Here is a 27,551-nt window from a genome sequence, read left to right as displayed (position 1 = left end):
ACCTGCCTGGCTCCGGGTGGCAAGTCAGTGACAGAGCCAGACCCCCGCCCCCGCGCTGGGATAGAACCCAGGCGTCCTGGCTCCCAGCCCCCTGCTCTCAACACTAGCCCCCGCTCCCCTGCTGAAGGCTCTGAAGCGGAAATGAAAGCCGCTCACTGGGCCGGCTCTTGGGGGAAGCGTTTATTTATAAGCAGGGCTGTGGCCGAACGCTCTCGCCCGGCTTGTGCCCCGACAGGGCAGCGGGTGCGTTACACACCGGAGCAGCCGGTCCATATACAGCGTGTAAACAAAGTATGTACATTTCCGGAAACGGCTCCGCTCCGCAGACGGGCCGCGTCCCTCGCCCCGGACCCCGGCCGGGCCGGGTTTGCTGCCGGGCGCTTGGGGCCGCGCTGGGGCCGACGGTGCCAGGGGCACGCAGGCCGGATGGGCCGGCACATGCGGCGTTTGCATCCGGGGGGGCTAACGAAGGCCGAATTCCCTGCAGCCCCCAAGCCGGAGCCGGGCGCCCCGTGGGAGCTGACGGCGGGCGCGGCCCCGGGAAGCTCTTGGCCTCGGTGGGTTTCACGCCAGCCTGACAGCTGATGGTGGGCGCAAGCCGGGGCCCGGTATCTGCCATGTCCACACTGCGCCCCCTTTCCGTGGGGAGCCCCACGGCACTCGTGGACCCACAGCAGCACCGACGTGAGCCCCTGGAGGCCCCCCAGCCGGACGGAGCTCACAGGCCGCCCTGGGCCAGCTGGAGCTGCCGGCTGCATCGAGTCCGGGCGGCTCCACGGCATGAGGGATTCGAACCCGGAGCCGGTCGGCAGTGGCTCAGCCTGGAGCGCGCCCGGCCCAGCACGGACAATAGTGCAAAAGTGGCTTTGTCTCGAAGCCGGGCCGGGGGGAGATAATTCTCCTGCATCAGCCCCGTGTCCCTGGCCCCGCACGGGGGTGGCCCGGCCTCGCCCAGGGCTTTGGCCACGGCAAACCCGCCCCGGCCCCGCGGCCCTTTGCTGAGCTCGCCGGCAGGGTTCGTTGCGACCCTGGGCGCCGGCCGGGGTGGGGGCCGCGTCTGCAGAGCTGCCAGCTGGGTCCGAAGCTCCGGAGCGACGCAGGACCTGACAGGGGCCCCATGTGAGGCCCCCCCGGAGGGGAGCCGGGCTCCAGAGGCCAGCAGCATCCAGGGGGCGGCTCGGCCCCAGGGCGCTGGGAGCCGGCCCCGTGCCGTGACTCTCTTCCCGTGACGCTCTGCGCATGGCGCCGGCTCCGTCGGATCAGCCCGGGGGAGTCGGTGGCCGGGTGCCCGGTGGCTCCTGCGAGCTCCCACTGGTGCGGCCGGCGCCGGGGGTCACCCCCTGCTCCATTCCCCGGCGCGGGGCGACCTCGGTCCGGCCCCGAGGGCCTGGTCCTGTCCCGGCGTCGCCCTCTTCCTGGTTGTCCCGGCCTGGCGAGGGGCAGGGGCCCTGCCCCGCCCTATGGCAGTGAAACAGCTGGAGGGGAAATGGGGGGGCTGGGCCGGGGGGGGGCAGTGGCCCAGCCAGTCCCTTTTCCTGCCCCGCCCAGGCCTGGCAGCCCCCTGCTCACCCCAAGTGTCTCTGTCCCAGCAGGCTGCGGGGCGGGGGGCAATCGGCGTCCCTCCCATGGGGGGCAGCCAGGCCTGGGCTCGGCAGGGAGACCGGCCACGCTCCAGCCCCACCTCATGGCAAAGGGGGCTGGGAGGGAAGGTCTCGCTGTGGGTGGGGAGGAGCTGGGGGACTGGAGTTGGGGAGTGGGGGGGCTGGGTGCAGGTAGGGAGGGGTGGGAGGGATTCGGGAAGATGGTTTGGGGGTCGGGTTCCATTGCTGGGGGTGGAAGGGGCGGTGGGAACAGGCGATGTTGGGGGAGGAACTGTTGGGGAATGGAGTTGGGTGGGGGGGCGCGGGCCCAAGATTGGGGGGTCAGACAGGAGGTGAGGGGTGGGGGCCCAGGGTCAGTGCGGGGGTCAGACAGGAGATGGGGGGCAGAGGCCCAGGATCAGGGGGGTGGGTCAGACAGGAGATGAGGGGTGGGGGTCCAGGGTTGGGGGGGTCAGACAGGAGATGGGGGGAGCTGGTAGAGGGAGGGTCTCCTGCCCATCACCATAGGCTGCCCAGCCCTGCCAGAGAGACGGGGATCGGGGCCCCTTGGGGATCAGCCCCCCCTCAGGCCCCCTCCTCGGAGGCAGCGCAGGGCGTGGGGGAGGCGGGGGGGTCGCCCGGCCGCCGGCCGCTCTCGGGGGGGGCGGGGCACAGCACATAGCGTCCTGCCCCCTCGGCCCGGTGCACCTGGGCTGCCACGGCCCCCTTTGGAAGCAGCTGCTCCTTGGCCGGCTGCTGGGGGCCCAGCCCCCCCACGGCGCCCTGCTCCGCGCCCCCGTCCTCCATGTTGACGTAGAGGATCTCCTCGGGGCCCTGGGTGGGGGGGAGACTCAGCAGGGTCTTCTCCAGCTCCCCGTGCAGCTCCTTGAAGCTGGGGCGCTCCTTGGGGTGCAGGGCCCAGCAGCTGCTCATCAGCTGGTACCTGGGGAGAGGGGCAGTGATGAACAGGGGGCTGCCTTCGCCCCACAGCCTATGGGGATGTGGCCCCTCTGGGGCGGGGCACGGGGGGGCTGGCTATATGGGGGTCCCCTTGCTCGGTGCAGAGACGCAGCCACCTCTGGGGCGGGGCACGGGGGGGGGAGGCTGGCTATACGGGGGTCCCCTCGCCTGGCACAGAGATGCAGCCATCTCTGGGGTGGGGCACGGGGGGGGGGAGGCTGGCTATACGGGGGTCCCCTCGCCCGGCACAGAGATACAGCCATCTCTGGGGTGGGGCACGGGGGGGGGGAGGCTGGCTATACGGGGGTCCCCTCGCCCGGCACAGAGATACAGCCATCTCTGGGGAGGGGTGCGGGAGGGGGGTGATACAGCGATCCCTCGGCGGGGGCTGAGATGCAGCATGCTGGGAACGCCTGGAGGCAAGTCCCTGGGTTGGGGGTGGCCCATGGCATGCTGAGAGGTCCTGGGGGACTGGGAGGGTCCCAGGGGACTGCAGGGGGTGGCCCCATGGCATGCTGGGCGGTCCTGGGGCACTGGGAGGGTCCCGGGGGGGCCTCAGAGGGTGGCCCCATGGCATGCTGGGAGGTCCTGGGGGGAGCCAGGGGGTCCCGGGGGGCGGGTGCCCTTACAGCCCGTCCAGGCAGTCGAGGGGCTGCTTGAGGCGATGCCCTTGGCGCAGGTAGTCGTAGATCTCGCTGTTCTCCACGCCCGGGTACGGCGTCTGCCCCCGCGTGGCGATCTCCCACATGGTGACCCCGAACGACCACTGCGGGAGGAGAGCGTGAGCGCTGGCATGGGCTGCGGCAGGAGGGGTCGGTGGCCGGGCAGGAGGGGTCCGTAGCCACGCCAGGAGGGGTCCGTGGCCGCGCCAGGAGGGGTCGGTGGCCGGGCAGGAGGGGTCGGTGGCTGGGCAGGAGGGGTCTGTAGCCACGCCAGGAGGGGCCGGTGGCCGGGCAGGAGGGGTCCGTAGCCGCGCCAGGAGGGGTCCATGGCTGCACTGGGAGGGGTCATGGCCAGGCAGGAGGGGTCGGTGGCCAGCAGGAGGGGTCCGTAGCCACGCCAGGAGGGGTCCGTGGCTGCACCGGGAGGGGTCCGTGGCTGCACCAGGAGGGGTCATGGCCAGGCAGGAGGGGTCGGTGGCTGGGCAGGAGGGGTCAGTAGCCACGCCAGGAGGGGTCCGTGGCTGCACCGGGAGGGGTCCGTGGCTGCACCGGGAGGGGTCATGGCCAGGCAGGAGGGGTCGGTGGCTGCACCAGGAGGGGTTGGTGGCCAGGCAGGAGGGGTTGGTGGCTGGGCCAGGAGGGGTCGTGGCCAGACAGGAGGGGTTGGTGGCTGGGCCAGGAGGGGTCGGTGGCCGGGCAGGAGGGGTTGGTGGCTGGGCAGGAGGGGTCAGTAGCCACGCCAGGAGGGGTCCGTGGCTGCACCGGGAGGGGTCCGTGGCTGCACCGGGAGGGGTCATGGCCAGGCAGGAGGGGTCGGTGGCTGGGCCAGGAGGGTTCGGTGGCCGGGCAGGAGGGGTCCGTAGCCGCGCCAGGAGGGGTCCGTGGCTGCACCGGGAGGGGTCATGGCCAGGCAGGAGTGGTCGGTGGCTGGGCCAGGAGGGGTCGGTGGCCGGGCAGGAGGGGTCCGTAGCCGTGCCAGGAGGGGTCCGTGGCTGCACCAGGAGGGGTTGGTGGCCAGGCAGGAGGGGTTGGTGGCTGGGCCAGGAGGGGTCGGTGGCCGGGCAGGAGGGGTTGGTGGCTGGGCCAGGAGGGGTCGGTGGCCGGGCAGTAGGGGTCGGTGGCCGGGCAGGAGGGGTCCGTGGCTGCACCAGGAGGGGTCGTGGCCAGGCAGGAGGGGTCGGTGGCCGGGCAGGAGGGGTCCGTGGCTGCACCAGGAGGGGTCCGTGGCTGCACCAGGAGGGGTCCGTGGCCAGGCAGGAGGGGTCCGTAGCCGCGCCGCCCCCGGCTCACCACGTCACTCCTGGTGGTGTAGACGCGGTCGGCCAGGCTCTCGATGGCGATCCACTTGACGGGCATCTTGGCGATGCGGCCCTGGCGGTAATAGTCCCCACTGTAGATCTTCTTGGACAGGCCGAAGTCGGCCACGCAGACGTTCATGTTCTCGTTCAGCCTGCGGGGAGCATGGGGCCTGGTGAGGGGGGTCCTTGGGGGCTGGGGGAGAAGGGGCTGGCCAGGGGTGGGTGGGAGGGGGATTGGGACCCTGGGGCTGCCGGGGGAAGAGAGGGGCTGGGACCCTGAGGGGGCCAGGTCATGAGGGGCAGGCCTGGGGGAGGCAGAAGGGGGAATGGGACCCTGGGGGGGCTGGGGGAGGAGGGGCAGGCCTGGGGGGCAGGAGGGGGAATGGGACCCTGGGCGGGCTGGGGGAGGAGGGGCAGGCCTGGGGGGCAGGAGGGGGAAATGGGACCCTGGGGGGGCCGGGGAGGAGGGGCAGGCCTGGGGGAGGCAGAAGGGGGAATGGGACCCTGGGGGGGCTGGGGAGGAGGGGCAGGCCTGGGGGGCAGGAGGGGGAAATGGGACCCTGGGGGGGCTGGGGGAGGAGGGGCAGGCCTGGGGGGAGGTAGGAGGGGGGGAAATGGGACCCTGGGGGGGCCGGGGAGGAGGGGCAGGCCTGGGGGAGGCAGAAGGGGGAATGGGACCCTGGGGGGGCCGGGGAGGAGGGGCAGGCCTGGGCGGAGGTAGGAGGGGGGGAATGGGACCCTGGAGGGGCCGGGGAAGGAGGGGCAGGCCTGGGGGGGCAGGAGGGGAAATGGGACCCTGGGGGGGCCGGGGAGGAGGAGTGAGCAGCACTGGGGGGTGGGGGCGGGCCAGGCTCCCCATGGGGTGCCCCGAGTGCGGAGCCGTCCCTGGGGCGCCGGCCGGGGGGGGCGACCCCCCCGCGTCTCTCACATGCAGTTGCGGGCGGCCAGGTCCCGGTGGATGAAGTTCCGGCTGCTGAGATAGTCCATCCCGCTGGCGATGTCGGCCATGAACCGCACCAGCGTCTGGGTGGGCAGGTACTGGGGGAGACGAGCCGGTCAGTGCCCGGGCCGGGGGCTCTCCCTGAGCCGGGTCCCCGCCGCATCCCCCCACATGGCCCGCGGCTCCTGGGGCCAGGGCGGCGGCTGGGGCTGGGGCGGCGTCGCGTGGGGCCGGGCAGCGCGTGGGGCCGGGTGGCGGCGCGTGGGGCCGGGCGGCGGCGCGTGGGGCTGGGCAGCGCGTGGGGCCGGGTGGTGGCGCGTGGGGCCGGGCGGCGGCGCGTGGGGCTGGGCAGCGCGTGGGGCTGGGTGGTGGCGCGTGGGGCCGGGCGGCGTCGCGTGGGGCTGGGTGGCGGCGCGTGGGGCCGGGCGGCGTCGCGTGGGGCCGGGAGGCGGCGCGTGGGGCCGGGAGGCGGCGCATGGGGCCGGGCGGCGGCGCGTGGGGCCGGGCGGCGTCGCGTGGGGCTGGGCAGCGCGTGGGGCTGGGTGGTGGCGCGTGGGGCCGGGAGGCGGCGCGTGGGGCCGGGCGGCGTCGCGTGGGGCCGGGCAGCGCGTGGGGCTGGGTGGTGGCGCGTGGGGCCGGGCGGCGGCGCGTGGGGCCGGGCGGCGGCGCGTGGGGCCGGGCGGCGCGTGGGGCCGGGAGGCGGCGCGTGGGGCCGGGGGCCCACACTCACCACGGGGCTGTCCCCGAGCCGGGAGTAGAGCAGGAAGCTGTGCAGGTCGCCGTGTTTCATGAAGGGCAGGATGACCACGGGCCAGGGGCAGCCCTCGCTCTCCGTGCTCTGCAGACACACCCCTGCCGAGAGGGAGCAGAGCGGCCGTGAGACCCGCCCCCAGGGGTCCCAGCCCCCCCAGATCCCAGCCCCCTCAAATACCTGCCCCCCAGGATCCCAGACCCCCGGGGTCCCAGCTCCCCCGGTTCTCCACCCCCAGACTCCCCCTGGATCCCAGCCCCCGAGATGGGACAGGGCCACCAAGGCAGGTTAGATACCAATCGAAAAGGAAGGAGTGGGGTCCAGTGGTTCCAGCGGGGGAGGGGGCTAGGAGCCAGGACTCCTGGGTTCCATCCCCAGCTTGGGGAGGGGAGTGGGGTGTAGGGGTTAGAGCCGGACTCCTGGGTCCCGGGAGGTGGGTGAGTCCCTCCCCTGGTTCGGTGGTCCGTTGCTCCATGTGGCCAGGGGAGCCCCAGCCGAGCTGGGCACTGCACGGGCCCCGTGGGACGAGGGGCAGGCTCTGCTCTGGGGGGCGGCCTGGGGAGACGGGGGACCGGCCTGGGTCGCCCGGGGGGCAGCGGTGGAGGCAGGGCGTGAACCCGGGCCCTGTGCAGCCAAGGCGTGACGCGGCGAGGAAGGGAATCCAGGGCCCAATTCCCCGGGCGGCTGCCCTGAGTTCCCGTCTCTCCCTCCCACATCTGCTTTCCCAGGGAAACCGCCCGCCCCCAGCCCAGCCTGCGCCCCAGGGCCCCAGCCCCCCAACTTCCTCTCTGCTTTCCCGCCAGGGCCAGACTGCAGCCGCTCACCACCCCGGCCTGGCGTACGTGACGGGCTGGGGGCTGCCAGTGCTATGGGCCCTGCTGTGCCCCCCCCCGGGAAGCCCTGCCCCGTTACCCCTGTGGGTGCCATGCCCAGGCAGGGGGCTCTCACCCAGCAGCTTCATGACGTTGGGGTGGTCGAACTCCTTCATGCAGACGGCCTCGCTCAGGAAATCCTCCATCTCGCTGCGGGTGCAGATGGCGACTGCGGGGGACACGGGATGGGGGGTGACGCCAGAGCCGCGGGCACCAGGGCAGAGCCGCAGGGGAAGGGAGGGGACCCTGGGGAGGTGGCGGGGGCAGGAGGGCCCATTAGGGGTGCAACAAGAGGGGGGTTCTGGGGGGAAGGGACTCGCCAGACCCCCAGGCGCCTGCCGGACACTTACTCTTCATGGTCTTGACGGCCACCTTGAGGACGCTGTCGTCCTGGTTGAGCTGCCCTTCCATGACGGAGCCGAACTCGCCTGGGGAAGCCGGAGGCAGACGGGCTGTGAGATCCCCGGCAGTGCGGGGGCTGCGACACACAGCACGGCCATCCCCCGGGCAGCCAGCAGGGGGCAGCAGCTTGTGCACAGAGACACACCCGGCAGTGCACACACGCACCCCCCCGGCAGTGCGCACACCCAGCAGCGCACCCCCCCATTCAGCACAATAGGGGGTTCTTACCCCGCAGGTTGTTGAGCTCCCAGGGCCCCCATTGCTCGCAGCACCCCCTGCTGGCTCAGCAGCAGGGACTAAAATCCCACCACCCCGCACGCTGCTGACTCTGGGGCCTGAGTCTCAGCGATGCGCGGGCCCCTCCTGAGAATCCCCCCCGCCCCGAGTAGGGGCCACCCGGCTGGTGCAGAGCTGGGAATAAGGGCCCCACTCCAAGCCAGGGGCAAATAGGGGCGTAGCCAGAGCGCGCTGTGCTGCGGCTATTCCCAGCCCCCCAGGGCCCGTGGGGTGGAGCGCGAGTTAGAGGAGCCCAGAGGCTGCTGTAAGTGACACCGGAGGCCCAACACATGGGGGTGTCCTGCGGGCTTAGAGCCCCTCGACGCCCAGTGCGGGGCTGGATGCGGAAGCTGGGAGCCAGGCCCGGGGGGCAGGACAGAACTCGAGTGCTTGGGCGTCGGCTTGGCTGGGGATGGCGGGTGGCAGGCTCCCAAGGGGACAGGAAGCCGGAGGGTGGGATGGGAATGGTTTTCCCAGCTGCCTGGCACGACGCCGTCAGCCGGGCACGGCCCCTGCGCACATGGACGCAGCCTTCCCGTGGCTGATCCTGGCTGCGCCAGGCGGGGCGGCGGGCACCCCTGAACGTGGTGGGACAGGGACCAGCTGCATGCCTACCTGGGGGCCGCAGGGGCCCTGCCTTGGGGGGGGCCTTGCACCTCCGTGGGGAAATTGACAGGCAGACCCCCACTTCCACCAGCCCCATCTGCCCCCCAGATCTCAGTGCCAAGAGCAGGAGGGAAATGTGCCCGGAAAGGGTTAAATCCGCTCCGTGGGGAGGGAGCAGCTTGGGGAAAGTCTCCCTGCCAAGCCGGGAGCTGGACGGGGCTGTGGAATCGGGCCGGGGCGGCAGTGCTGGGCCGCAAGCCAGGGGCTTTTCCAGCCGGGCCCTCGACTTTCCAAAGCCGGAGCTCCCTGGCCACGTCGGTGGTGCGTGGGGAACCTGGCCTGGCCGCGGCCCCACAGCTCCCCCCGCTGGGAACATGCAGCCCCCAGCACCCCGCTGGCCTGGCTCCCTGGGCCGCGTGGGGAGGAACCTGCCCACCCCATCAGGGGGTAGCACAATGCATTGCTGCCCTCCAGCATTGGGTGCAGGCCACCTACCTTCACCCAGGGTCTTCCCCAGAGCCACTTTGTGCCGATCCACCATCACGTCCCGCAGCTTCTCCTTCAGGTCCTCACTGATCCCCAGGCTGTTCACTGCGGCGCAAGGGCGGGGACAAGGGGTCAGACTCTGGGGCAGTAAGAGTGGGGCACAGACCCCAGCCGAGATCAGGCCCCGTCAGGCCGGGTGCTGCCCAGACCCCAGCCGAGATCAGGCACCGTCGCACCGGGCGCTGCCCAGACCCCAGCCGAGATCAGGCCCCGTCAGGCCGGGCGCTGCCCAGACCCCAGCCGAGATCAGGCCCCGTCAGGCCGGGTGCTGCCCAGACCCCAGCCGAGATCAGGCCCCATCGCGCCGGGTGCTGCCCAGACCCCAGCCGAGATCAGGCCCCGTCGCGACGGGCGCTGCCCAGACCCCGACCGAGATCAGGCCCCGTCACGCCGGGCGCTGCCCAGACCCCGACCGAGATCAGGCCCCGTCACGCCGGGCGCTGCCCAGACCCCGAGCAAGATCAGGCCCCGTCACGCCGGGCACTGCCCAGACCCTGACCGAGATCAGGCCCTGTCGCACCGGGCGCTGCCCAGACCCCGACCGAGATCAGGCCCCGTCACGCCGGGCACTGCCCAGACCCTGACCAAGATCAGGCCCTGTCGCACCGGGCACTGCCCAGACCCCGACCGAGATCAGGCCCTGTCGCACCGGGCACTGCCCAGACCCTGACCGAGATCAGGCCCCGTCACACTGGGCACTGCCCAGACCCCGACCGAGATCAGGCCCTGTCGCACCGGGCGCTGCCCAGACCCCGACCGAGATCAGGCCCCGTCGCGCTGGGCGCTGCCCAGACCCCGACCGAGATCAGGCCCTGTCGCCACTGCCCAGACCCCGACCGAGATCAGGCCCTATCGCACCAGGCACTGCCCAGACCCCGACCGAGATCAGGCCCTGTCGCACCGGGCGCTGCCCAGACCCCGACCGAGATCAGGCCCCGTCGCACCGGGCGCTGCCCAGACCCCGACCGAGATCAGGCCCCGTCACACCGGGCGCTGCCCAGACCCCGACCGAGATCAGGCCCTGTCGCACCGGGCGCTGCCCAGACCCCGACCGAGATCAGGCCCCGTCGCACCGGGCGCTGCCCAGACCCCGACCGAGATCAGGCCCCGTCGCACCGGGCACTGCCCAGACCCTGACCGAGATCAGGCACTGTCACACCGGGCGCTGCCCAGACCCCAGCCGAGATCAGGCCCTGTCGCACCGGGCGCTGCCCAGACCCCGACCGAGATCAGGCCCTGTCGCACCGGGCGCTGCCTAGACCCCGACCGAGATCAGGCACTGTCACACCGGGCGCTGCCCAGACCCCAGCCGAGATCAGGCCCCGTCACGCCGGGCGCTGCCCAGACCCCAGCCGAGATCAGGCCCCGTCACGCCGGGCACTGCCCAGACCCCAGCCGAGATCAGGCCCTGTCGCACCGGGCGCTGCCCAGACCCCAGCCGAGATCAGGCTCTCAGTCTGATACCGGGGCCGGGAGGGGAAGGAGGCCTGGAGGGGGCCAGGGACTGGCCCAGGGGCAGCGTGCCAGCCAGCAGCAAAACCAGGATGGGAACCCAGGTGTCGGGAGTTGCGTGGGGCCCAGTCTCTGGCCCATGCTCTCTCGGGAGATGTCCTGAGGAGGATGGGGGCAGCTGGGACCAGCCTGGCCGGGGGGCTGGCCACAGGTTGACTGTGAGGTCCTGGAGTGTGCGGGGAGCCGTGGGCAGGGCGTGGCGTGGCGGGCAGGGTACTCACGCGTGGCCTCGGTGGTCCTGCGGCTGTACGACTTGCGGACACGGTAATGTACTGCCAGCTCGCCCCGCTCCACGTGGGGCTCAAAGGCCTCCCTGCGTGGGGGGCAACAGCCGGTGAGAGAGACCCCCCAGCCGGCAACATCCGGACACCCAAGCCAGCCAGTCCCTGCGCTGGGGCCAGATTGGGGCCAGCACCCCCTAGAGGGGAAAGGCCCCGTGCCCTATTCCCCACCACCCTGAGCCAGCCAGTCCCCACCCTAGGACTGGATTGGGACCAGCGCCCCAGTGACGAAGCGGGACTGTTCTTAATGTTTCCTCTGAATAGCGTGGGGGTGCCTCAGTTTCCCCTAGGCAGTTCTTAAGTCTCTAGGGGGTAGGATAAGGGTGTATGGTCGTTGCAGAGCCCTAGAGGGCAGGTGTGTGCAGGGGTCTGGACACAGAGAATGGCCGACACCCTGTTTCCTGGCCACTGATGGCCTGGCCCTTCCGCCCCTGCGAGGTGAGAGCTAAAGGGTTGGAGAACAAAGGAATCCGGTGGCCTCCTGGCCCGGGAAAGGGACAAAGCCCAGAGGAGGAGGGGCTGGAGGGGGGTCAGTTTGGGGCTGGCTGGGGACGAGGAGTGAAGTGCAGACGTGGTTGTCTGGCTCCCTGTCCCCCAAAATGGACCAGGCTGAGGGGTCCTATTCTCTGTACCTATAAGCTCTGTTTTAGACCATGTTCCTGTCGTCTAATAAACCTTCTGTTTTACTGGTTGGCCGAGAGTCCCGTCTGACTGCGGAGTTGGGGGGCAGGACCCTCTGGCTTCCCCAGGACCCCGCCTGGGCGGACTGGCTGTGGGAGGCACACGGAGGGGCAGAGGATGCTGAATGCTCCGAGGTCAGACCCAGGAAGGTGGAGCCGGGGGAGCTGTGTGTCCTGCAGACAGGCTGCTCCCCGAGAGGAGACTCCCCCAGAGTCCTGCCTGGCTTCGTGGGGAGCAGTTCCAGAGCATTAGCCGGGGACCCCGTGACAGCCCCATAGAGGAGAAAGGCCCCCTGCCCCCTTCCCCACCCACCCACTCCCAGACCCCCGCTCACCCGAACCGTGTCTCCTTCTTGCGCAGCCGAGCCAGGATAAGGACGAAGAAGACGGCGAAGGCCACGGCCAGGCCCACGGCCAGGATCACGGCCCACCAGTGCCACGAGAAGGCGGGGGTCGCGTTCTCCCTCACTGCAGGGCCAAGGGGGAGGGTTAGCTGGGTGGGGGGCGGGCAGCAAGGTGCCCCCCGTGGATCTGCCCCAGCCCTGGCCACAGACCCGCCCGGGAACCAGGCTCTCCCTGGGCTCCCCACCCCCCCAGCTCCACCAGACTGAACACCCCCTCCCTGCAGGGGGCGGGGCCGTGTCACTTGAGGGGCTGCACCCCAGGTGGGGAGAATTGGCCCCTGTCAGGTGCCTCCCCCCAGCGCCGGATCCTCACAGATCCCTGTGAGATCTGACCCCAACGTCCTGCAGGACTGGGGGGGCAGTGCTGTAGAGGGGGTAGAGGGGGCAGGGCAGAGTGGGGGGGTGGGCAGAGGGGAGGGGGGCTAGAGGTCAGGGCAGAGTGAGGGGGTGGGGGCGGGCAGAGGGATGGGGGGCTCCTCACCTCGCTGGGTCTGTGGGGCGAGCAGATCTGCAGAGGGGAGAGAGAAGAGAGGCGCTTTTAGCCATGGGGAGCAGGTTGCGGGGGACAAGTTTAGGGGCTGGTGCAATAAGTCGCCCAACCAGCAGGTCCAGGGGCTTTTGAGCCAGAAATGGGACCTGGATCGGAACCGGCCTTGGTTCTGGGTTTGCGAGAAATCAAAGCCACTGCTGGTAGCAAGAAACTGCACCAACACAGAACCATGGGACCCAGATCGGCGCCGGGGGACCCAGTTCAGAACTACGGGATCCGGATCAGAGCCAGGGGACCCAGTTCAGAACCACGGGATCCGGATTGGTGCTGGGGGACTGAGTTCAGAACTACAATACCCGGATCGGCGCCGGGAGACCCAGTTCAGAACTACGGGATCCGGATCAGAGCCAGGGGACCCAGTTCAGAACCACGGGATCCGGATTGGTGCTGGGGGACTGAGTTCAGAACTACAATACCCGGATCGGCGCCGGGAGACCCAGTTCAGAACCACGGGATCTGGATTGGTGCTGGGGGACTGAGTTCAGAACTACAATACCCGGATTGGCGCCGGGAGACCCAGTTCAGAACCACGGGATCCGGATCAGAGCCGGGGGACCCAGTTCAGAACCATGGGACCTGGATCGGTGCTGTGGGACCCAGTTCAGAACCACGGGATCCAGATCAGAGCCGGGGGACCCAGTTCAGAACCACGGGATCTGGATCGGTGCTGTGGGACCCAGTTCAGAACCACGGGATCTGGATCAGAGCCGGGGGACCCAGTTCAGAACCATGGGACCTGGATCGGTGCTGTGGGACCCAGTTCAGAACCACGGGATCCGGATCAGAGCCGGGGGACCCAGTTCAGAACCACGGGACCCGGATCGGTGCCGGGAGACTGAGTTCAGAACCACGGGACCCGGATCGGACCTCTCCCTGGAAATGGGCTGAGGGCAGGACCTGGACCAGAGCCATCCCTGGGTTCGCGAGCGTCAGCACCACCCCCAGGTTACCCCGTTGGAGAGCCCCACCCCGTGGGCCGGTCCCCCACCCGGCCCAGCCCCCCCGCACTCACAGGAGGGGGAGACCATGACGGAGTCGCTCCAGGGCCCGTCCCCGGCGCTGGTGTACGGCGCCACCCGCACCGTCAGGTTCTGCACCTCTGAGACCAGCTCCAGGGTCTTCTCGGTGGTCAGGCCCACATCCACCACCACCTGCCAGGGAGCGGGGTTAGCCAGGGCTGGGACACCGGGCTTTCCCCTCTAGGGGGCGCTGGCCCCAGGGGTTGGCCAATTTAGGGGGGCAGGGCATGGGGCAGGGGCCTGTCCCCTCTAGGGGGCGCTGGTTCCCATCTGGCCCCAGGGCAGGGACTGGCTGGCTAAGGGGGGCAGGGCATGGGGCAGGGGGCCTGTCCCCTCTAGGGGGCGCCGGCTCCCATCCGGCCCCAGGGCACGGACTGGCTGGCTAAGGGGGGCAGGGCATGGGGCAGAGGGCCTGTCCCCTCTAGGGGGTGCTGGTTCCCATCTGGCCCCAGGGCAGGGACTGGCTGGCTAAGGGGGGCAGGGCATGGGGCAGGGGGCCTGTCCCCTCTAGGGGGCGCTGGTTCCCATCTGGCCCCAGGGCAGGGACTGGCTGGCTAAGGGGGGCAGGGCATGGGGCAGGGGGCCTGTCCCCTCTAGGGGGTGCTGGTTCCCATCTGGCCCCAGGGCAGGGACTGGCTGGCTAAGGGGGGCAGGGCATGGGGCAGGGGGCCTGTCCCCTCTAGGGGGTGCTGGTTCCCATCTGGCCCCAGGGCAGGGACTGGCTGGCTAAGGGGGGCAGGGCATGGGGCAGGGGGCCTGTCCCCTCTAGGGGGCGCTGGTTCCCATCTGGCCCCAGGGCAGGGACTGGCTGGCTAAGGGGGGCAGGGCATGGGGCAGGGGGCCTGTCCCCTCTAGGGGGCGCTGGTTCCCATCTGGCCCCAGGGCAGGGACTGGCTGGCTAAGGGGGGCAGGGCATGGGGCAGGGGACCTGTCCCCTCTAGGGGGTGCTGGTTCCCATCTGGCCCCAGGGCAGGGACTGGCTGGCTAAGGGGGGCAGGGCATGGGGCAGGGGGCCTGTCCCCTCTAGGGGGTGCTGGTTCCCATCTGGCCCCAGGGCAGGGACTGGCTGGCTAAGGGGGGCAGGGCATGGGGCAGGGGGCCTGTCCTCTCTAGGGGGCGCTGGTTCCCATCTGGCCCCAGGGCAGGGACTGGCTGGCTAAGGGGGGCAGGGCATGGGGCAGGGGGCCTGTCCTCTCTAGGGGGCTCCAGCCCAAATCCGGCCCCAGCGTGGGGTTCTGGCTGCGGCAAGGGGGCCGGGATTGCGGTAGGGGCTTAGCTTAGGGGGCGGTGGTGAGCTGGTGGGTTCTCCAATGCTGCGTGGCCCCAGCAGGCAGGCCAAGGGCTGGGGGAGCCCCCTGTGCCCCACAGCTGGGGTCCCGGGCCAGGGGCGAGCTCACCTCGGGTGAATCGGGGCTCTGATAGGCCAGCTTGTACCCACGCAGGATCCCGCCCAGCGGCCCGCGGGGCTCCAGCCACTGTACCGTGGCGCGGGTGCCGTTCTGGAAGGCCGTGACGTTCTCCGGAGGGTCGTGGGGCGCTGCCGGGGGGCACAGACTCGTCACTCGGGGGCTGCCCCTCTCCAGGCCTGTCCCCTGGCGGGGGCAGGGCCCTGCCCGGGAGCAGAACTCCCCCATGCAGCACTGGGCACATGCCGATTCCCCTCCCCCCCATGGGAACAGAGCCCCCCCCGGCCCTGCCCCCGTGTCTATCTTGGCACCGTGCAAAGCCCCGTATCGGAGCAAAACATTCCTCAGCCCAGCCCGCCTCCGCCCTGACACGTGGAGTGGCCTTGGGGGGCCAGGAGAGCCCCCCTGCTCCATCCTGCCCCAGCGGGGACCCAGGAATCCAGGACACCGGGGAACCGGGCACTTAGTCATGGTGATGCCATGTAATGAGTCGGCAAATGCCAGCTGGCACCAGGGATTGGGCCATGGGCAGGGTGGTTCAAAATGCACTAACCACTAGACCCCACTCCCCTCGCAGAGCCGGGGACAGAACCCAGGAGTCCTGGCTTCCAGCCCCCTGCTCTAACCACTAGACCCCACTCCCCTCCCCGCTCAGCCCCCCCGGGCCTGTTGACACCCCTCACCCCCTTCCAGGGTCTCCATGGGCACCCAGTGGGTCCAGCGGGAGGCACCAGCCCCGCTGCGGCAGGCCACGCGGACGTGGTAGGAGGCGAAGGGCGCCAGCCCCTGGATGAGGTGGCGGAAGGGCGGCACGTTGAGGTTCTGGTTGTACATGGCCTCGGCGGGGACGGTGCTGAGGTCCGGGTCTGTGCGCACGGCCTGGGGGAGACAGCAGGGGCATTAGTGGGGGCGGGGCCCCGTCTGGGGTGCCCCCACCCCTGCCTGCAGGAGTCCGGATTCCTCTTCAATCCCCCTTGCAAGCCACGGGGCACCCCCGGGCTCCTGACCCCCATTCTTGGGGGAGCAGAGCTAGGCAGCTCCAGGCTGCAGAGGAGGAGGCTCTCACCCTCCCCAGAACTGGGCCCCTATCCGCATTCGCTGCTGGGCCAGTCCTAACCCCCGCCCCCAGCCCCAGGGCAGGGGGGTGGAAGATTTCTCAGCCCCATCCCCATCGCACATGGGCAGAAGGGCAGCAGGGTGGGGCAACCGTCCCCCCATGGAAACTCCCTTCCCCTCCTGAGTTTCATTTTCCCAGTGTGCCGGGCTGGGCAGCAGACACAGTGGGGGGGGGGCCAGTGGTCACGGGGGGGGGCAGCGGTTACTGCCAGCCACGGGAGGTGGGGGGGAACGGGACGTCCGGGCTCTGGGGAAAGCAGAAGTGGGAGGCCAACTTCTTTCATAAACCCCAAATCCGGGCGCTCAGCAACTTGCACTTCCCCTTTCTCAGCTGTGGGTCACAGGAAATGCGGGGCTGCTGCCCCCCCGTGTCACCTTCCCTCCCACCTGCTTAACCCCCTGTGTGACCGCCCCCCTCCTCACCGGGGATGTTCACCCCCATAACATCCCCCGGAGCTGGCCCATGTACGCAGCCCCCTCAGGGCCCTGATCCCCGGAGACCAGCCCCCCGTGTGCTCAGCCCCCCCTCAGGACCCTCAGGGCTCTGATCCCCCACGGACCAGCCCCCCGTGTGCTCAGCCCCACCTCAGGACCCTCAGGGCCCCAAACCCCACGGACCAGCCCCCCATGTGCTCAGCCCCCCAGGGCCCCGATCCCCGCGGACCAGCCCCCGGCCGAGCGTACCTGGACTGTGCAGACGCTGAGGGGCGATGCCCCGCTGGCCCCCGGCTCCCAGCCCACCTCCAGGGCGTTCTCGCTGCGCATCACCAGCACCAGGCTCCTGGGCCGCTGGGGGACCACTGCCGGTGGCAAATGGGGGAGGGTTCAGGGGCTGCCCCAGCCTGTGCCCCACGTCACCCCACCTCTGTGCTCCAGGCCGTGGGGGGCTGGGCAGGGAGGTGCTATCCTGAGGGACCCTCTGTGGGCTCATGGGGGGGTCGGGGCCCCCTGCAAGCAACCTGGGGCGCGCCCTCCCCCCGGTGCAGTGGGGAGCCCAGCAGCTGCCAATCAGCCACGGGGCCTGAGCCTGGGCTCCCGGGGCCCAATCCACGGCGCGGGGCAGGGCCCGGCCCCCTCACCTGTCACGGCCGCGGTCCGGGAGGTGGCCACGCCCTTGGCATTGTGGGCTTCGCAGGAGAAGGAGGCAGTTCTGTTCAGGCCTGGAAGGGGTAAAGCGGGGGGGGGGGGATGAGAGCATGGGGCATGGGGACCAGGCTGCCCCCCGGTGCCCCGCACTCCAAACCCACAGCCAGCCCTACCCCCCCCGGTGCCCCTCACTCCCGCTTGGCAGCCCCCTGCCACCCCAGCCCTACCCCCCCCGGTGCCCCTCACTCCCGATTGGCAGCCCCCTGCCACCCCAGCCCTACCCCCCCGGTGCCCCTCACTCCCGATTGGCAGCCCCCTGCCACCCCAGCCCTGCCCCCCCAGTGCCCCTCACTCCCGATTGGCAGCCCCCTGCCACCCCAGCCCTGCCCCCCCAGTGCCCCTCACTCCCGATTGGCAGCCCCCTGCCACCCCAGCCCTGCCCCCCCCGGTGCCCCTCACTCCCGATTGGCAGCCCCCTGCCACCCCAGCCCTACCCCCCCCGGTGCCCCTCACTCCCGATTGGCAGCCCCCTGCCACCCCAGCCCTGCCCCCCCAGTGCCCCTCACTCCCGATTGGCAGCCCCCTGCCACCCCAGCCCTACCCCCCCGGTGCCCCTCACTCCCGATTGGCAGCCCCCTGCCACCCCAGCCCTGCCCCCCAGTGCCCCTCACTCCCGATTGGCAGCCCCCTGCCACCCCAGCCCTACCCCCCCCGGTGCCCCTCACTCCCGATTGGCAGCCCCCTGCCACCCCAGCCCTGCCCCCCAGTGCCCCTCACTCCTGCCCAGCAGCGCCCGCCTGCTGACCCCCGCCCCGCTTCCTGGGCCCTGCCCCTTCCCTGGCCGGGTCTGTCCGGGCGAGGGACGTCAGTGCCAAGCGTTCCCATCCCTCCCTGTTCCCAGCACCAGCTCCTGCAGCCTCCCGGCCCCCAAGGTCATGGCGCCTCCAGCTTATCGGGGCGTCCCCCGCAGGGACTGGGAGAAGGGGCACGGGGCGTGGGGGGCGGGGTGCTGGCTCTTCGGCCCAAGGCCAGATTGCTCAGGACGCCAGGACGGGCGACTGGCAGGGAGCGGCTGTGGTGCAAATTCCCAGTCCCCCCCAGTGCCCCACATTCCCAGCGCCCCCAAATCCCTGGCACCTCCCCACTCCCTGCCCCTCTGCCTAGCCTGGGGCCCCCCTGACTGCAGTGATGGGAGGGGGTCCCCAGCCTGCCGCAGCCCAGGGCACCAGGCAGGGCAGGCCCAGCCAGGGTGCCCCGGCCTGACGGGGGCAGAGGGGGCGGGGCGGGGGGCAGGGCAGCAAGGCCTGTCTTTGTCCACACTGTGCTCCATGAACCCATCCGGCGCCTGCCCGGGGAGTCAGACCCACCATCCCCAGCCTGGCAGTGCCCCCCTCCCCCCGCACATCTGGGGCCCAGGCTCCCTCCCAGCCGCCAGGCGGGTCCCCAGCTCCCGCCGTGTGCTCGGCATTTCCGGGGCTGGCTCCCCGGCCGCAGCCAGTCTCGCTGCTCAGCGCAGGGACCGCAAACGGGGTTAGGGGCTGGACTGGGGGGGCTGGGAGCCAGGACTCCTGGGTTCTCTCGAGGCTGATAAGCGGGTACAGATCAGGAGAGACACAGCCAATGGAAGGCCTGAGGTGTTGCTCAAGCACCATGAGACCTGACACCTGGGTGAGGGGCTGTACTGCCCCCCCCCAGCACTCCTGCCGCTGCCTGGATCCCAGCCCAGGGGATCTGGGGGGCTGTGGGGATCTGGGCAGCAGCCCCAGAACCACTGCCCAGGGGCAGCGGGGCAAAGCAATTTCCAGGGATTTGCACCCCCTGTGGCCCCCCTGTGCCAACCGTGCCATAGCCCCCCATGTCCTGCATGCACCGCTTGCTCTGCACCCCCTGCCCCCACCTTCCCTGTTCGCCACAATCCCCCTGCCCCCAGCACCCCTTGCCCTGCACCCCCTACCCACACCCCTGTTCCCCTGCCCCTCCCACTGCTGCCTCTCCATTCCCAGCCCCCAACGCTGCTACTCCAGAGCCCCCATCACCCATCTCAGCCCCTCTCCAGTCCCTCCTCCCGCCAGCCTGGCTGGGATGGGCGCCTGACTCACTCCCCGGTCACCTCCTGCATCTGCCGCGCGTGCCCCCGGCCTGAGTCAGCACAGCCGGGCTGGCCACGTCCGCAGGGGCTGGGGCAGGGGGGAGGGGGGTCGGGACTGCCAGGTACATGGGGAGGGGCCCTGCTCCTGGCTTCGGGGCCCTGGACACGGTGGGCAGGGCCAGTGGGACACCCTCCCTGGTCCTGATCCGGGGGGGACAGACCCTCCCCCACACGCAAGACGAGACCCTCCCCATGCAGATCGACCAGCACGGATGGGGCAACCGCCGACATCTCCCAGCTCCCCGCGGTCCCACGGACACCGGAACCAGCCAAATGGTTCACAAGAAAAAATTCCCGTTTTTGGGTCAAAATGCCTTTTGTTTCAACATTCAGCTAATTAGACTGGGTTCCACCCCTGCCTAGTGGTTAGAGCAGGGTGGGGGAGGCTGGGAGCCAGGACTCCTGGGTTCTCTCCCCGGCTGAGGGCGGGGGAACTGGGAAGCAGGACTCCTGGGTCTATCATGGACTCCCTATGTGACCATGGAGATGCTGCTTCAGTGCTCTGCGCCTCAGTTTCCCCTGTAATGAGCGACATCCTCTATAAAGATTTCAGAGGGGCAGCCGTGTTAGTCTGTATCAGCAAAAACAACGAGGAGTCCTTGTGGCACCTTAGAGACTAACACATTGATTTGGGCCTAAGCTTTCGTGGGCTAGAACCCACTTCATCAGATGCATGGAGTGGAAAATACAGAGGCAGGTAGAAATACACAGCACATGAAAAGATGGGAGTTGCCTTGCCAGGTGGGGGGCAGGGCTAACGAGCCAATTCAGTTAAGGTGGAGATGGGCTATTCTCAACAGCTGACAAGAAGGGGTGAATACCAAGGGAGGGGAAATCACCTTTGTAGTGCTAAGGAGGCCACGGCAATCAAGGTGGCCATTTCAAAGAGTTGATAAGCAGGTGTAAGTAGTTTTTGTAGTGACCCCCACTGTCCCCCTTGGTAAGGCAACTCCCAGCTTTTCAGGCGCTGTGCATTTCTACCTGCCTCTGTACTTTCCCCCCATGCAGCTGGTGAAGTGGGGTCCAGCCCGCGAAAGCTGTCGCCCGAATCAGTGTGCTCGTCTCCAAGGCTCCGCGGTGGTTTCACCCTGTATCGAGCGCCGGGCGAGCTGCGGGCGGGAGGGACAAGTCCTGCTGACCCAGCAGGCACGCGGCCGACTCTGCAATAAACACCCTGCCCAGCAGCAACCCTACAATAACAGAGCCCCGGGCTGAGCCTCCCGCCCCGGGGGCTGGCAGAAGCCATTCCCACGCCCGGAGAGTGGCCCCCTGCCCCAGCCTCAGCCCTGGAGAACCAGCCGCCGCCAGTGACCGATGCCACCTTCCAGACAGGTGACAAACGGGGCCACGGGCTGGAGACAAGGGGCCTATTGAGAGCGGGGCCGGTGGGGGGGGGGAGCGAGGGCCCCCCACTGAATGGCGATGGAGGCCAGTGCACGCCTCTGCTGGCTGCTCCCCCCACTCCTGCCTCTGCCTCCTTCCCCATCCCCCATCCCAAGGACTCCTCTGCTCTACAGAGCCCACAGATGGGGTGCTCTGGCCCCTCACCCCCCGCCCCCAAGGGGTCACCTCCCCCACACTCACCGCTCATAGCCAGCATGGAGGGCGCCTGCGCCATGGGGTCCACCAGGGAGTTGAGGGGGGCCCCGTCTTGCAGCCAGATGACCCGCACCGGCTCGGGGGGGCCCTGGGCGCTGCAGCTCAGGTTAAAGGGGGTGTCAGCTGCCACCTCCAGGTCCTGGGGCTCCTCGGAGAAGAAGGGCAGACCTGGGGGAGGGCAGAATTGCATTCAGGCTAGTCCATCCTCCAGGGCTCCGCCCATGCACAGTGTCACCCCCACTTGGACGGGCACTGGGGGGCCCCAGGAGCTGGGGCATCTCTAGCTGCCCTCTCCCCACACTGCCCTACACAGCATCCCCAGAGCAGTGGGATTGGGTGTTAGCACCCCACCAAGACACCGGGGCAGCTCCCCAGCGACGGGCGCAGGCTCTCGGCAGACCCAGACAGCGTCGCTGCGTCACTCACGCTCGGGGCAGCCCCCCCCAGCGACGGGCGCAGGCTCTCGGCAGACCCAGGCAGCGTCGCTGCGTCACTCACGCTCGGGGCAGCCCCGGCTCAGTGACGGGCGCAGGCTCTCGGCAGACCCAGGCAGGGTTCCTGCGTCACTCACGCTCGGGGCAGCCCCCCCCAGCGACGGGCGCAGGCTCTCGGCAGACCCAGCGTCACTCACGCTCGGGGCAGCCCCCCCCCAGCAATGGGCGCAGGCTCTCGGCAGACCCAGGCAGGGTTCCTGCGTCACTCACGCTCGGGGCAGCTCCCCCCAGCGACGGGCACAGGCTCTCGGCAGATCCTGCGTCACTCACGCTCGGGGCAGCCCCCCCCCAGCAATGGGCGCAGGCTCTCGGCAGACCCAGGCAGGGTTCCTGCGTCACTCACGCTCGGGGCAGCTCCCCCCAGCGACGGGCACAGGCTCTCGGCAGATCCTGCGTCACTCACGCTCGGGGCAGCCCCCCCCCAGCGACGGGCGCAGGCTCTCGGCAGACCCAGGCAGCGTCGCTGCAATTCCCTTTATTCAGACACCGCCCTGACCCCATGGGCATCTATGCCAGGCCCCCTGGCACTGGGACACTCACCTTCCAGCCCCAGGTGGGCTGTGTCGGACAGCACCTCCTCCCCGTTCACCCACATGGCGCACTGGTAGCTGCCCGCGTCTGACAGCTGCACGGATGGGATGCTGCAGGGTGGAGAGGGAGCGTGAGCAGGGCGGGCACCCCCCTGGCACAGCGAGGTCTCACCGCTCGCCCCCGGACAGGGACATGGCCATGGGCAGGGGCGGGGGACAGGTGGGTCGTTTGGGGGCTGCCCACCCAAGGCAAATAGTTATTAATGAGGGGATATAATGGGCTCCATGGCGAGGGTGGTCCCCCAATATCACCTCCCCCCCAACCCTTCCTCTGCCCCTCTCCCAGTCCACCCGCCTCTCCCCAACGGGGCCAACACAGGGGCCTCTGCGGGCAGCCAGATCAGAGCAACAGGCCACCAGCCCCGTGTCCCCGTCCTTCCCACCCCAGGTGAGACCAAGGGGCCCCTCTGGCCCAGGATCCTGGCTCCTCCCCTACCGGGCCACGCAGCCGCCCCGTGTGCGGACACCAGGAGGCGGCAGGGGGGACCCTGCCTGGTCCCCAGGAGCTGTTGTGCCCCCCAGGCCCCCGCTCACCTGAGCTCGCTGATGGCCAGCCAGACCGTGTCGTTTATGGGCATCTGCATCTGGTTGCTGTCGGCCAGCTCCAGCACCTGCCCATCCCGCCGCCAGCTGATCTCGGGCAGCTCCTGGCTCAGCTGCATGGCACAGCGCAGCCGCACGTCCTTGCCCAGGGATGAGGTCTGGTTCGAGGGGCTCTCCAGGAAGTGCAGGTCTGCGGAGGGGGGGACGGGGACAGGGACGAGATGAAGGGGTCCAGAGCCAGAGGCTGCCCCCCAGAATCCCCTGGGTATGGAAGCAGCTGCACCTCAGAGCCAGGCGCGGGATCCCTGGATAAACAGCCCCCGCGCCCCACCCCAGAGGTGGCTGCGTCTCAGCTCTGGGTGAGGGGTCCCTGGATAAACAGCCCGCGAGCCCCACCCCAGAGGTGGCTGCATCTCAGCTCTGGGTGAGGGGTCCCTGGATAAACAGCCCCCGTGCCCCACCCCAGAGGTGGCTGCATCTCAGCTCTGGGTGAGGAGTCCCTGGATAAAGAGCCCCCGTGCCCCACCCCAGAGGTGGCTGCATCTCAGCTCTGGGTGAGGGGTCCCTGGATAAACAGCCCCCATGCCCCACCCCAGAGGTGGCTGCATCTCAGCTCTGGGTGAGGAGTCCCTGGATAAACAGCCCCCGTGCCCCACCCCAGAAGCAGCTGCATCTCTGCTGGGCAAGGGATCCCTGCGTATGCCTACATCCCAGGGACATAAATCATCATGAGCCCCTGGGACAGCCTCAGTCCCGAAGTCCTAGAGACAGTCAGAGGCTGGTTTTCACCCAGAGCCGGCCTGTGGGCTGGGGTTTGAGGGGACGTCCCTCCTGACCCCTGGGGCTCTGGCCCTGAAGCATGTGACTCGCTGCACCTGCTGGGAGTGAGCCCAGGGGGGGCTCATCCCGAGGGCCCGGCTCTCTGGTGTGTTGGGTAAGGTGGGGCAGGGTTCGGAGCCTGTCCCGGGTTGACAGACCCCCCTGCACAGCGACGCCCTGCGGCCTGGGCTGGGGGGCAGGAGGACCCCCAGGACAGAGGCCCCTTGTCCCGTCCCCCCCGGGAGGCACTTGGCTGGCACAGCACCGAGGGAATGCCCGAGCTGGCATTACGTGCGAGCGGCCTGCCTTGTGCAAGGCGAGCTGGCAGCCAGCGGTGCCTGGGGTGGGCACGGCCGCCCCCATGCTGGTATCGTACCACCTGAATGCCTGCGCATAGCAGAGGGCTGGGAATCAGGACACCTGGGTTCCATCCCTGGCTTGGCCACTGACTCTCTGCATTGCCTTGGACAGTCCCTGCCCGCCCCTCCGTGCCTCAGTTTCCCCAGCGGCCAACTGACAGATGATTATTCTGCAGCCCCCTTGAGCAGGGATCTTCCCAGATTCCCCCACCCCAACCACCCTTGGGCGTGGGAAGCAGAAGCAACTTGGCAAGGGCCCCGCTCCTCACTCTGGGAGCTTGTGGGTCACAGCAGCAGCCTGAGAGCTCTGTACAGCCCCTGCCCCCAACTCCCCCGCCCCCCAAGCTGTGTGTATCAGCCACAGGCACCCGGCCTGGAGCATGACACCCCCCCTTCCCCCTCCCCCTGTTGTGGTTCAAAACTATTTATTTCCTCTTTCATTTCTCCCCTCCGAGCTTCCGGCAGAGGGGCCGGGGCCAGGGCCCCCCCGGGCGGCTGTTCCCAGCATGTCCCGGCCCGCTGCAGAGATCTCAGGACCTGGGACTCACCCCCGAGAGCCCAGCTGGCCCCGCGGCAGAGATCTCAGGACCTGGGACTCACCCCTGAGAGCCCAGCTGGGCTCAGAGATGCGGGGCTGGGCAGAGGCTCCCGGGGAGGGCTGGGTTAGTGGTGAAAGGGCTGTGGAAACCTGCATTCAAATCTCAGCTCTGCCACTGCTGCCCCGGGGGGCCTGGGGTCAGTCCCTGCATCGCTCTGGGAAATGAGGAGAATCATCTTCCTCTGGGCTGGTCAACTGGGAGCTCATTGGGGCAGGGCCTGTGTCTCTGGGCAGCGCCCGGCCTGACGGGGCCTGATCTCGGTCGGGGTCTGGGCAGCGCCCAGCCCGACGGGGCCTGATCTCGGTCGGGGTCTGGGCAGCGCCCGGCCCGACGGGGCCTGATCTCGGTCGGGGTCTGGGCAGCGCCCGGCCCGACGGGGCCCTGATCTCGGTCGGGGTCTGGGCAGCGCCCGGCCCGACGGGGCCTGATCTCGGTCGGGGTCTGGGCAGCGCCCGGCCCGACGGGGCCCTGATCTCGGTCGGGGTCTGGGCAGCGCCCGGCCCGACGGGGCCTGATCTCGGTCGGGGTCTGGGCAGCGCCCGGCCCGACGGGGCCTGATCTCGGTCGGGGTCTGGGCAGCGCCCGGCCCGACGGGGCCTGATCTCGGTCGGGGTCTGGGCAGCGCCCGGCCCGACGGGGCCTGATCTCGGTCGGGGTCTGGGCAGCGCCCAGCATGACGGGGCCCTGATCTCGGTCGGGGTCTGGGCAGCACCCGGCAAGGGGGGGCCTGATCTCGGTCGGGCTCTCGGGCCAGTTGGAAGGGCCCCCGGACGCCTGGCTTCAGGGCGGGGGCTGTACAGGCCGGCCTGGCTGTAACCAGTCCCAGATGTCTGGCCCCAATCAGCAGGGCGGGCTCCTCAGCTGTTCTGGGTCCCTTGGGGGTGGGGGAGCTGGTCTGAGCAGTGACCCACCAGCCTGGCCCTGGGCGTGCTGGTCCCCGAGCCGCTGGCTGAGGGGAGCTGCAGGTGCAAAACTCTCCCAGCCAGGAGACGTCATGTGTGACATGCACAGCCCTGCCCCCCAGCTCTGCTGGAGCCCCGACCCGCAGCCCCCTGGGTCCCAGCCCTGCCCCCCAGCTCTGCTGGAGCCCCGACCCGCAGCCCCCTGGGTCCCAGCCCTGCCCCCCCCAGCTCTGCCGGTGCCCCTCAGCCCCAACCCACAGCCCCCTGGGTCCCAGCCCTGCCCCCCAGCTCTGCTGGAGCCCCGACCCGCAGCCCCCTGGGTCCCAGCCCTGCCCCCCAGCTCTGCTGGAGCCCCGACCCGCAGCCCCCTGGGTCCCAGCCCTGCCCCCCAGCTCTGCTGGAGCCCCGACCCGCAGCCCCCTGGGTCCCAGCCCTGCCCCCCCCCAGCTCTGCCGGTGCCCTGGTGCCCTTCACTCCCGACTCGCAGCCCCCTGCTAGCCCAGCCCTGGGCCCTGAGTCCACCAGCCCCGCTGGGCTCTGACCAGGCCCCTTGCCCGCAGCATACTTTGTGGTGAAGCCATTTTTAGCACCTACCTATTTAGGTACCTCTACGACCCTCCTCACTGTGGGCTCTGGGCGCCTCCCCAACAGCGCAGGGAGTCTGACCTCCCCTCTGTCCCAGCCCACCCCTAAACCCAACAGAGATTTACCCTTCCCGCGCCCCTGAGATTGGTCAAGATCCTGATCACAAATGGGGAAACCGAGGCACAGTGGGGGGTGAAGGGACTTGGCCAGGGTCACATGGGGAGTCTGTGGCAGAGGCAAGATTTGAACCCAGGTCTCCCATAGGCCCAGCCCTTTGCCCTACCCTCTAGGACCCAGCTGCCTCTGCATGCAGTGGGGCACAGGGGAAGATGGCCCCAATCCTGTGGGTTGGCTCTGCCCTACTTGGTGCAGGAGCCCCAGGGAGGCAGTGGAAGAGCCAGACGTTGGACCCAGGTGTCCTGACCTCCAGCCCAGGCCCTTCCAGAAGGATTGCAAAGGCTTTCGCCACCAATCTGTCCGGCCCGGCGGAGCAGCGCTGTGAGGGAGGCTCACACTTGCCAGGGTGACTTGCCTGGGGTGCCCGACTGCCTTAAAAGGGCCAGATTTCCACAGCGCCTGGCCCAGCCTGGGAACCGAGCCTCCGCGGAGGGGCTCAGGGTGGGTCACTGGGCAGCCTCGCGTACTCACCCGCCGGGGTGCCCGAGCCCATCCAGCAGGCCACCAGCACGCACAGGAGGGAGCTGCGGGCCTTGCCCATGTTCTGCAAACCAAAACAAGCCGTCGGCTCTGATTTCCCCCCAAGTCGCCGGCTCCCGGAACTGATCTGGGGGGCCGGGGTGGTGGGCCAGAGCCAGGAGCCCTGCCCGGAAAGAAACACCCAGGGGTTGGGAACTGTCCCACAGCCGGAATTGGTCCAGGCGGGTCCCGAAGCAGCGTTGGCTCCACACGGCGGATCCGTGCCTCGAAGACTGGTTTGCCGGGGCTTGGGGGAAAGAAATTCCTCCCGGCTGAGTCCCTCCTGCGAAGGGCCAGACCAGTGCAAGCCCCTCGAAACAGAGCTGGTTCCAGTTCTCCTTCCTCGGCCGACCAGTGGGTTTCACTCCTGGCTGCGTCCCCCTTCGCGGTGTCCGCACCTGACTCCCTGCTTCTCTCAGCCGCCGGCACCTGGGTGTCAGAAAAGTTCCCAAAGCAAGATTGAAACACACACCCCAACCCCAGCGAGTGCCTGGCCCCTTCCCAGCCCTCTGGCTTCTCTCCTTCCAGAGCCAGGGCCAGGGCCAGAGCCAGGGCTGCTGACGCTTCCCTCCCCGCCTGGCTCCCCACCCACCCACGCTGCCTGGGCTGAAACTTGGCTGGGCCCGAATGGAGAAGGGGGCAGGGAGCTGCTGTCCCCAGCGCTGGGGTGAATGGCTGGGAAATTCCAGCCGGCAGCCGAGGGGTTAATGGGAGGAGAGCAGAAGAAAGCCTGAAAGAAAGTTTTCTGTCTGTTAAAGTTACAGGCGCTGGGAAAGGAGCAAGCAAGGCCCGGGGCAGGCGGGCGCAGGGCTGGGGTGCTGAGGGGGGCGGGAGGCTGCTGCCCACGTCCACGGCCACGGCACACCAGGGGCGAGTAAAAATTCGACCTTTTCTATTCTTATTAACATGATAACAGTGAGCAGCGGAGATCAGGGCCCCTTTACGCCGGGCGCTGCCCAGATCCCAGCAAGACCAGGGCCCCGTTGGGCCGGGTGCTGCCCAGACCCAGGTGTCCTGACTGCAGCCCAGCCCCCAACCGCCAGATGATGCTGCCTTGGCCCGTGGCTGGCACAGAGGTAATACTGAAACAGGAAGGGGCAATTCGGAGCCGGCTCCTCACTCGTTTACGGCAGCTTTACCCCAGGCTATCCCCACTGCCTTCCCTGCAGCTATTCCTGATTTACACCAGCTGTGCCCGGCATGCTTCCCTTTACACCCACTGCCGTGGGGACTTTCTGTCAGTTTATTTTTGCCCCACCAAGTTCCTGG

General features: G+C 69.5%; 1 protein-coding gene across 1 annotated transcript; it reads right to left on the bottom strand.

Moving 5' to 3' along the window:
* Positions 1 to 165: 165 nt before the first annotated feature.
* On the bottom strand, positions 166 to 26,864 carry AXL (AXL receptor tyrosine kinase). Its single transcript, XM_084612869.1, has 20 exons — positions 26,235 to 26,864; positions 22,314 to 22,512; positions 21,730 to 21,830; positions 20,681 to 20,863; positions 16,941 to 17,021; positions 16,546 to 16,661; positions 15,429 to 15,624; positions 14,737 to 14,876; positions 13,333 to 13,471; positions 12,252 to 12,278; positions 11,702 to 11,834; positions 10,627 to 10,718; positions 8,843 to 8,938; positions 7,414 to 7,491; positions 7,140 to 7,232; positions 6,171 to 6,292; positions 5,429 to 5,538; positions 4,493 to 4,652; positions 3,170 to 3,306; positions 166 to 2,523 (listed from the first exon to the last, which is right to left on the bottom strand). The coding sequence occupies exons 1-20, from the start codon at positions 26,302 to 26,304 to the stop codon at positions 2,166 to 2,168; spliced, it is 2,631 nt and encodes an 876-aa protein (XP_084468995.1). The 5' UTR covers positions 26,305 to 26,864; the 3' UTR covers positions 166 to 2,165.
* Between the last annotated feature and the right edge of the window lie 687 nt (positions 26,865 to 27,551).

Source organism: Lepidochelys olivacea, assembly GCF_965140295.1.
Source record: "Lepidochelys olivacea isolate rLepOli2 genome assembly, chromosome: 23".
NCBI classification, from domain to species: Eukaryota; Metazoa; Chordata; order Testudines; family Cheloniidae; genus Lepidochelys; species Lepidochelys olivacea.
This window is presented reverse-complemented; position numbering and strand designations above follow the sequence as displayed.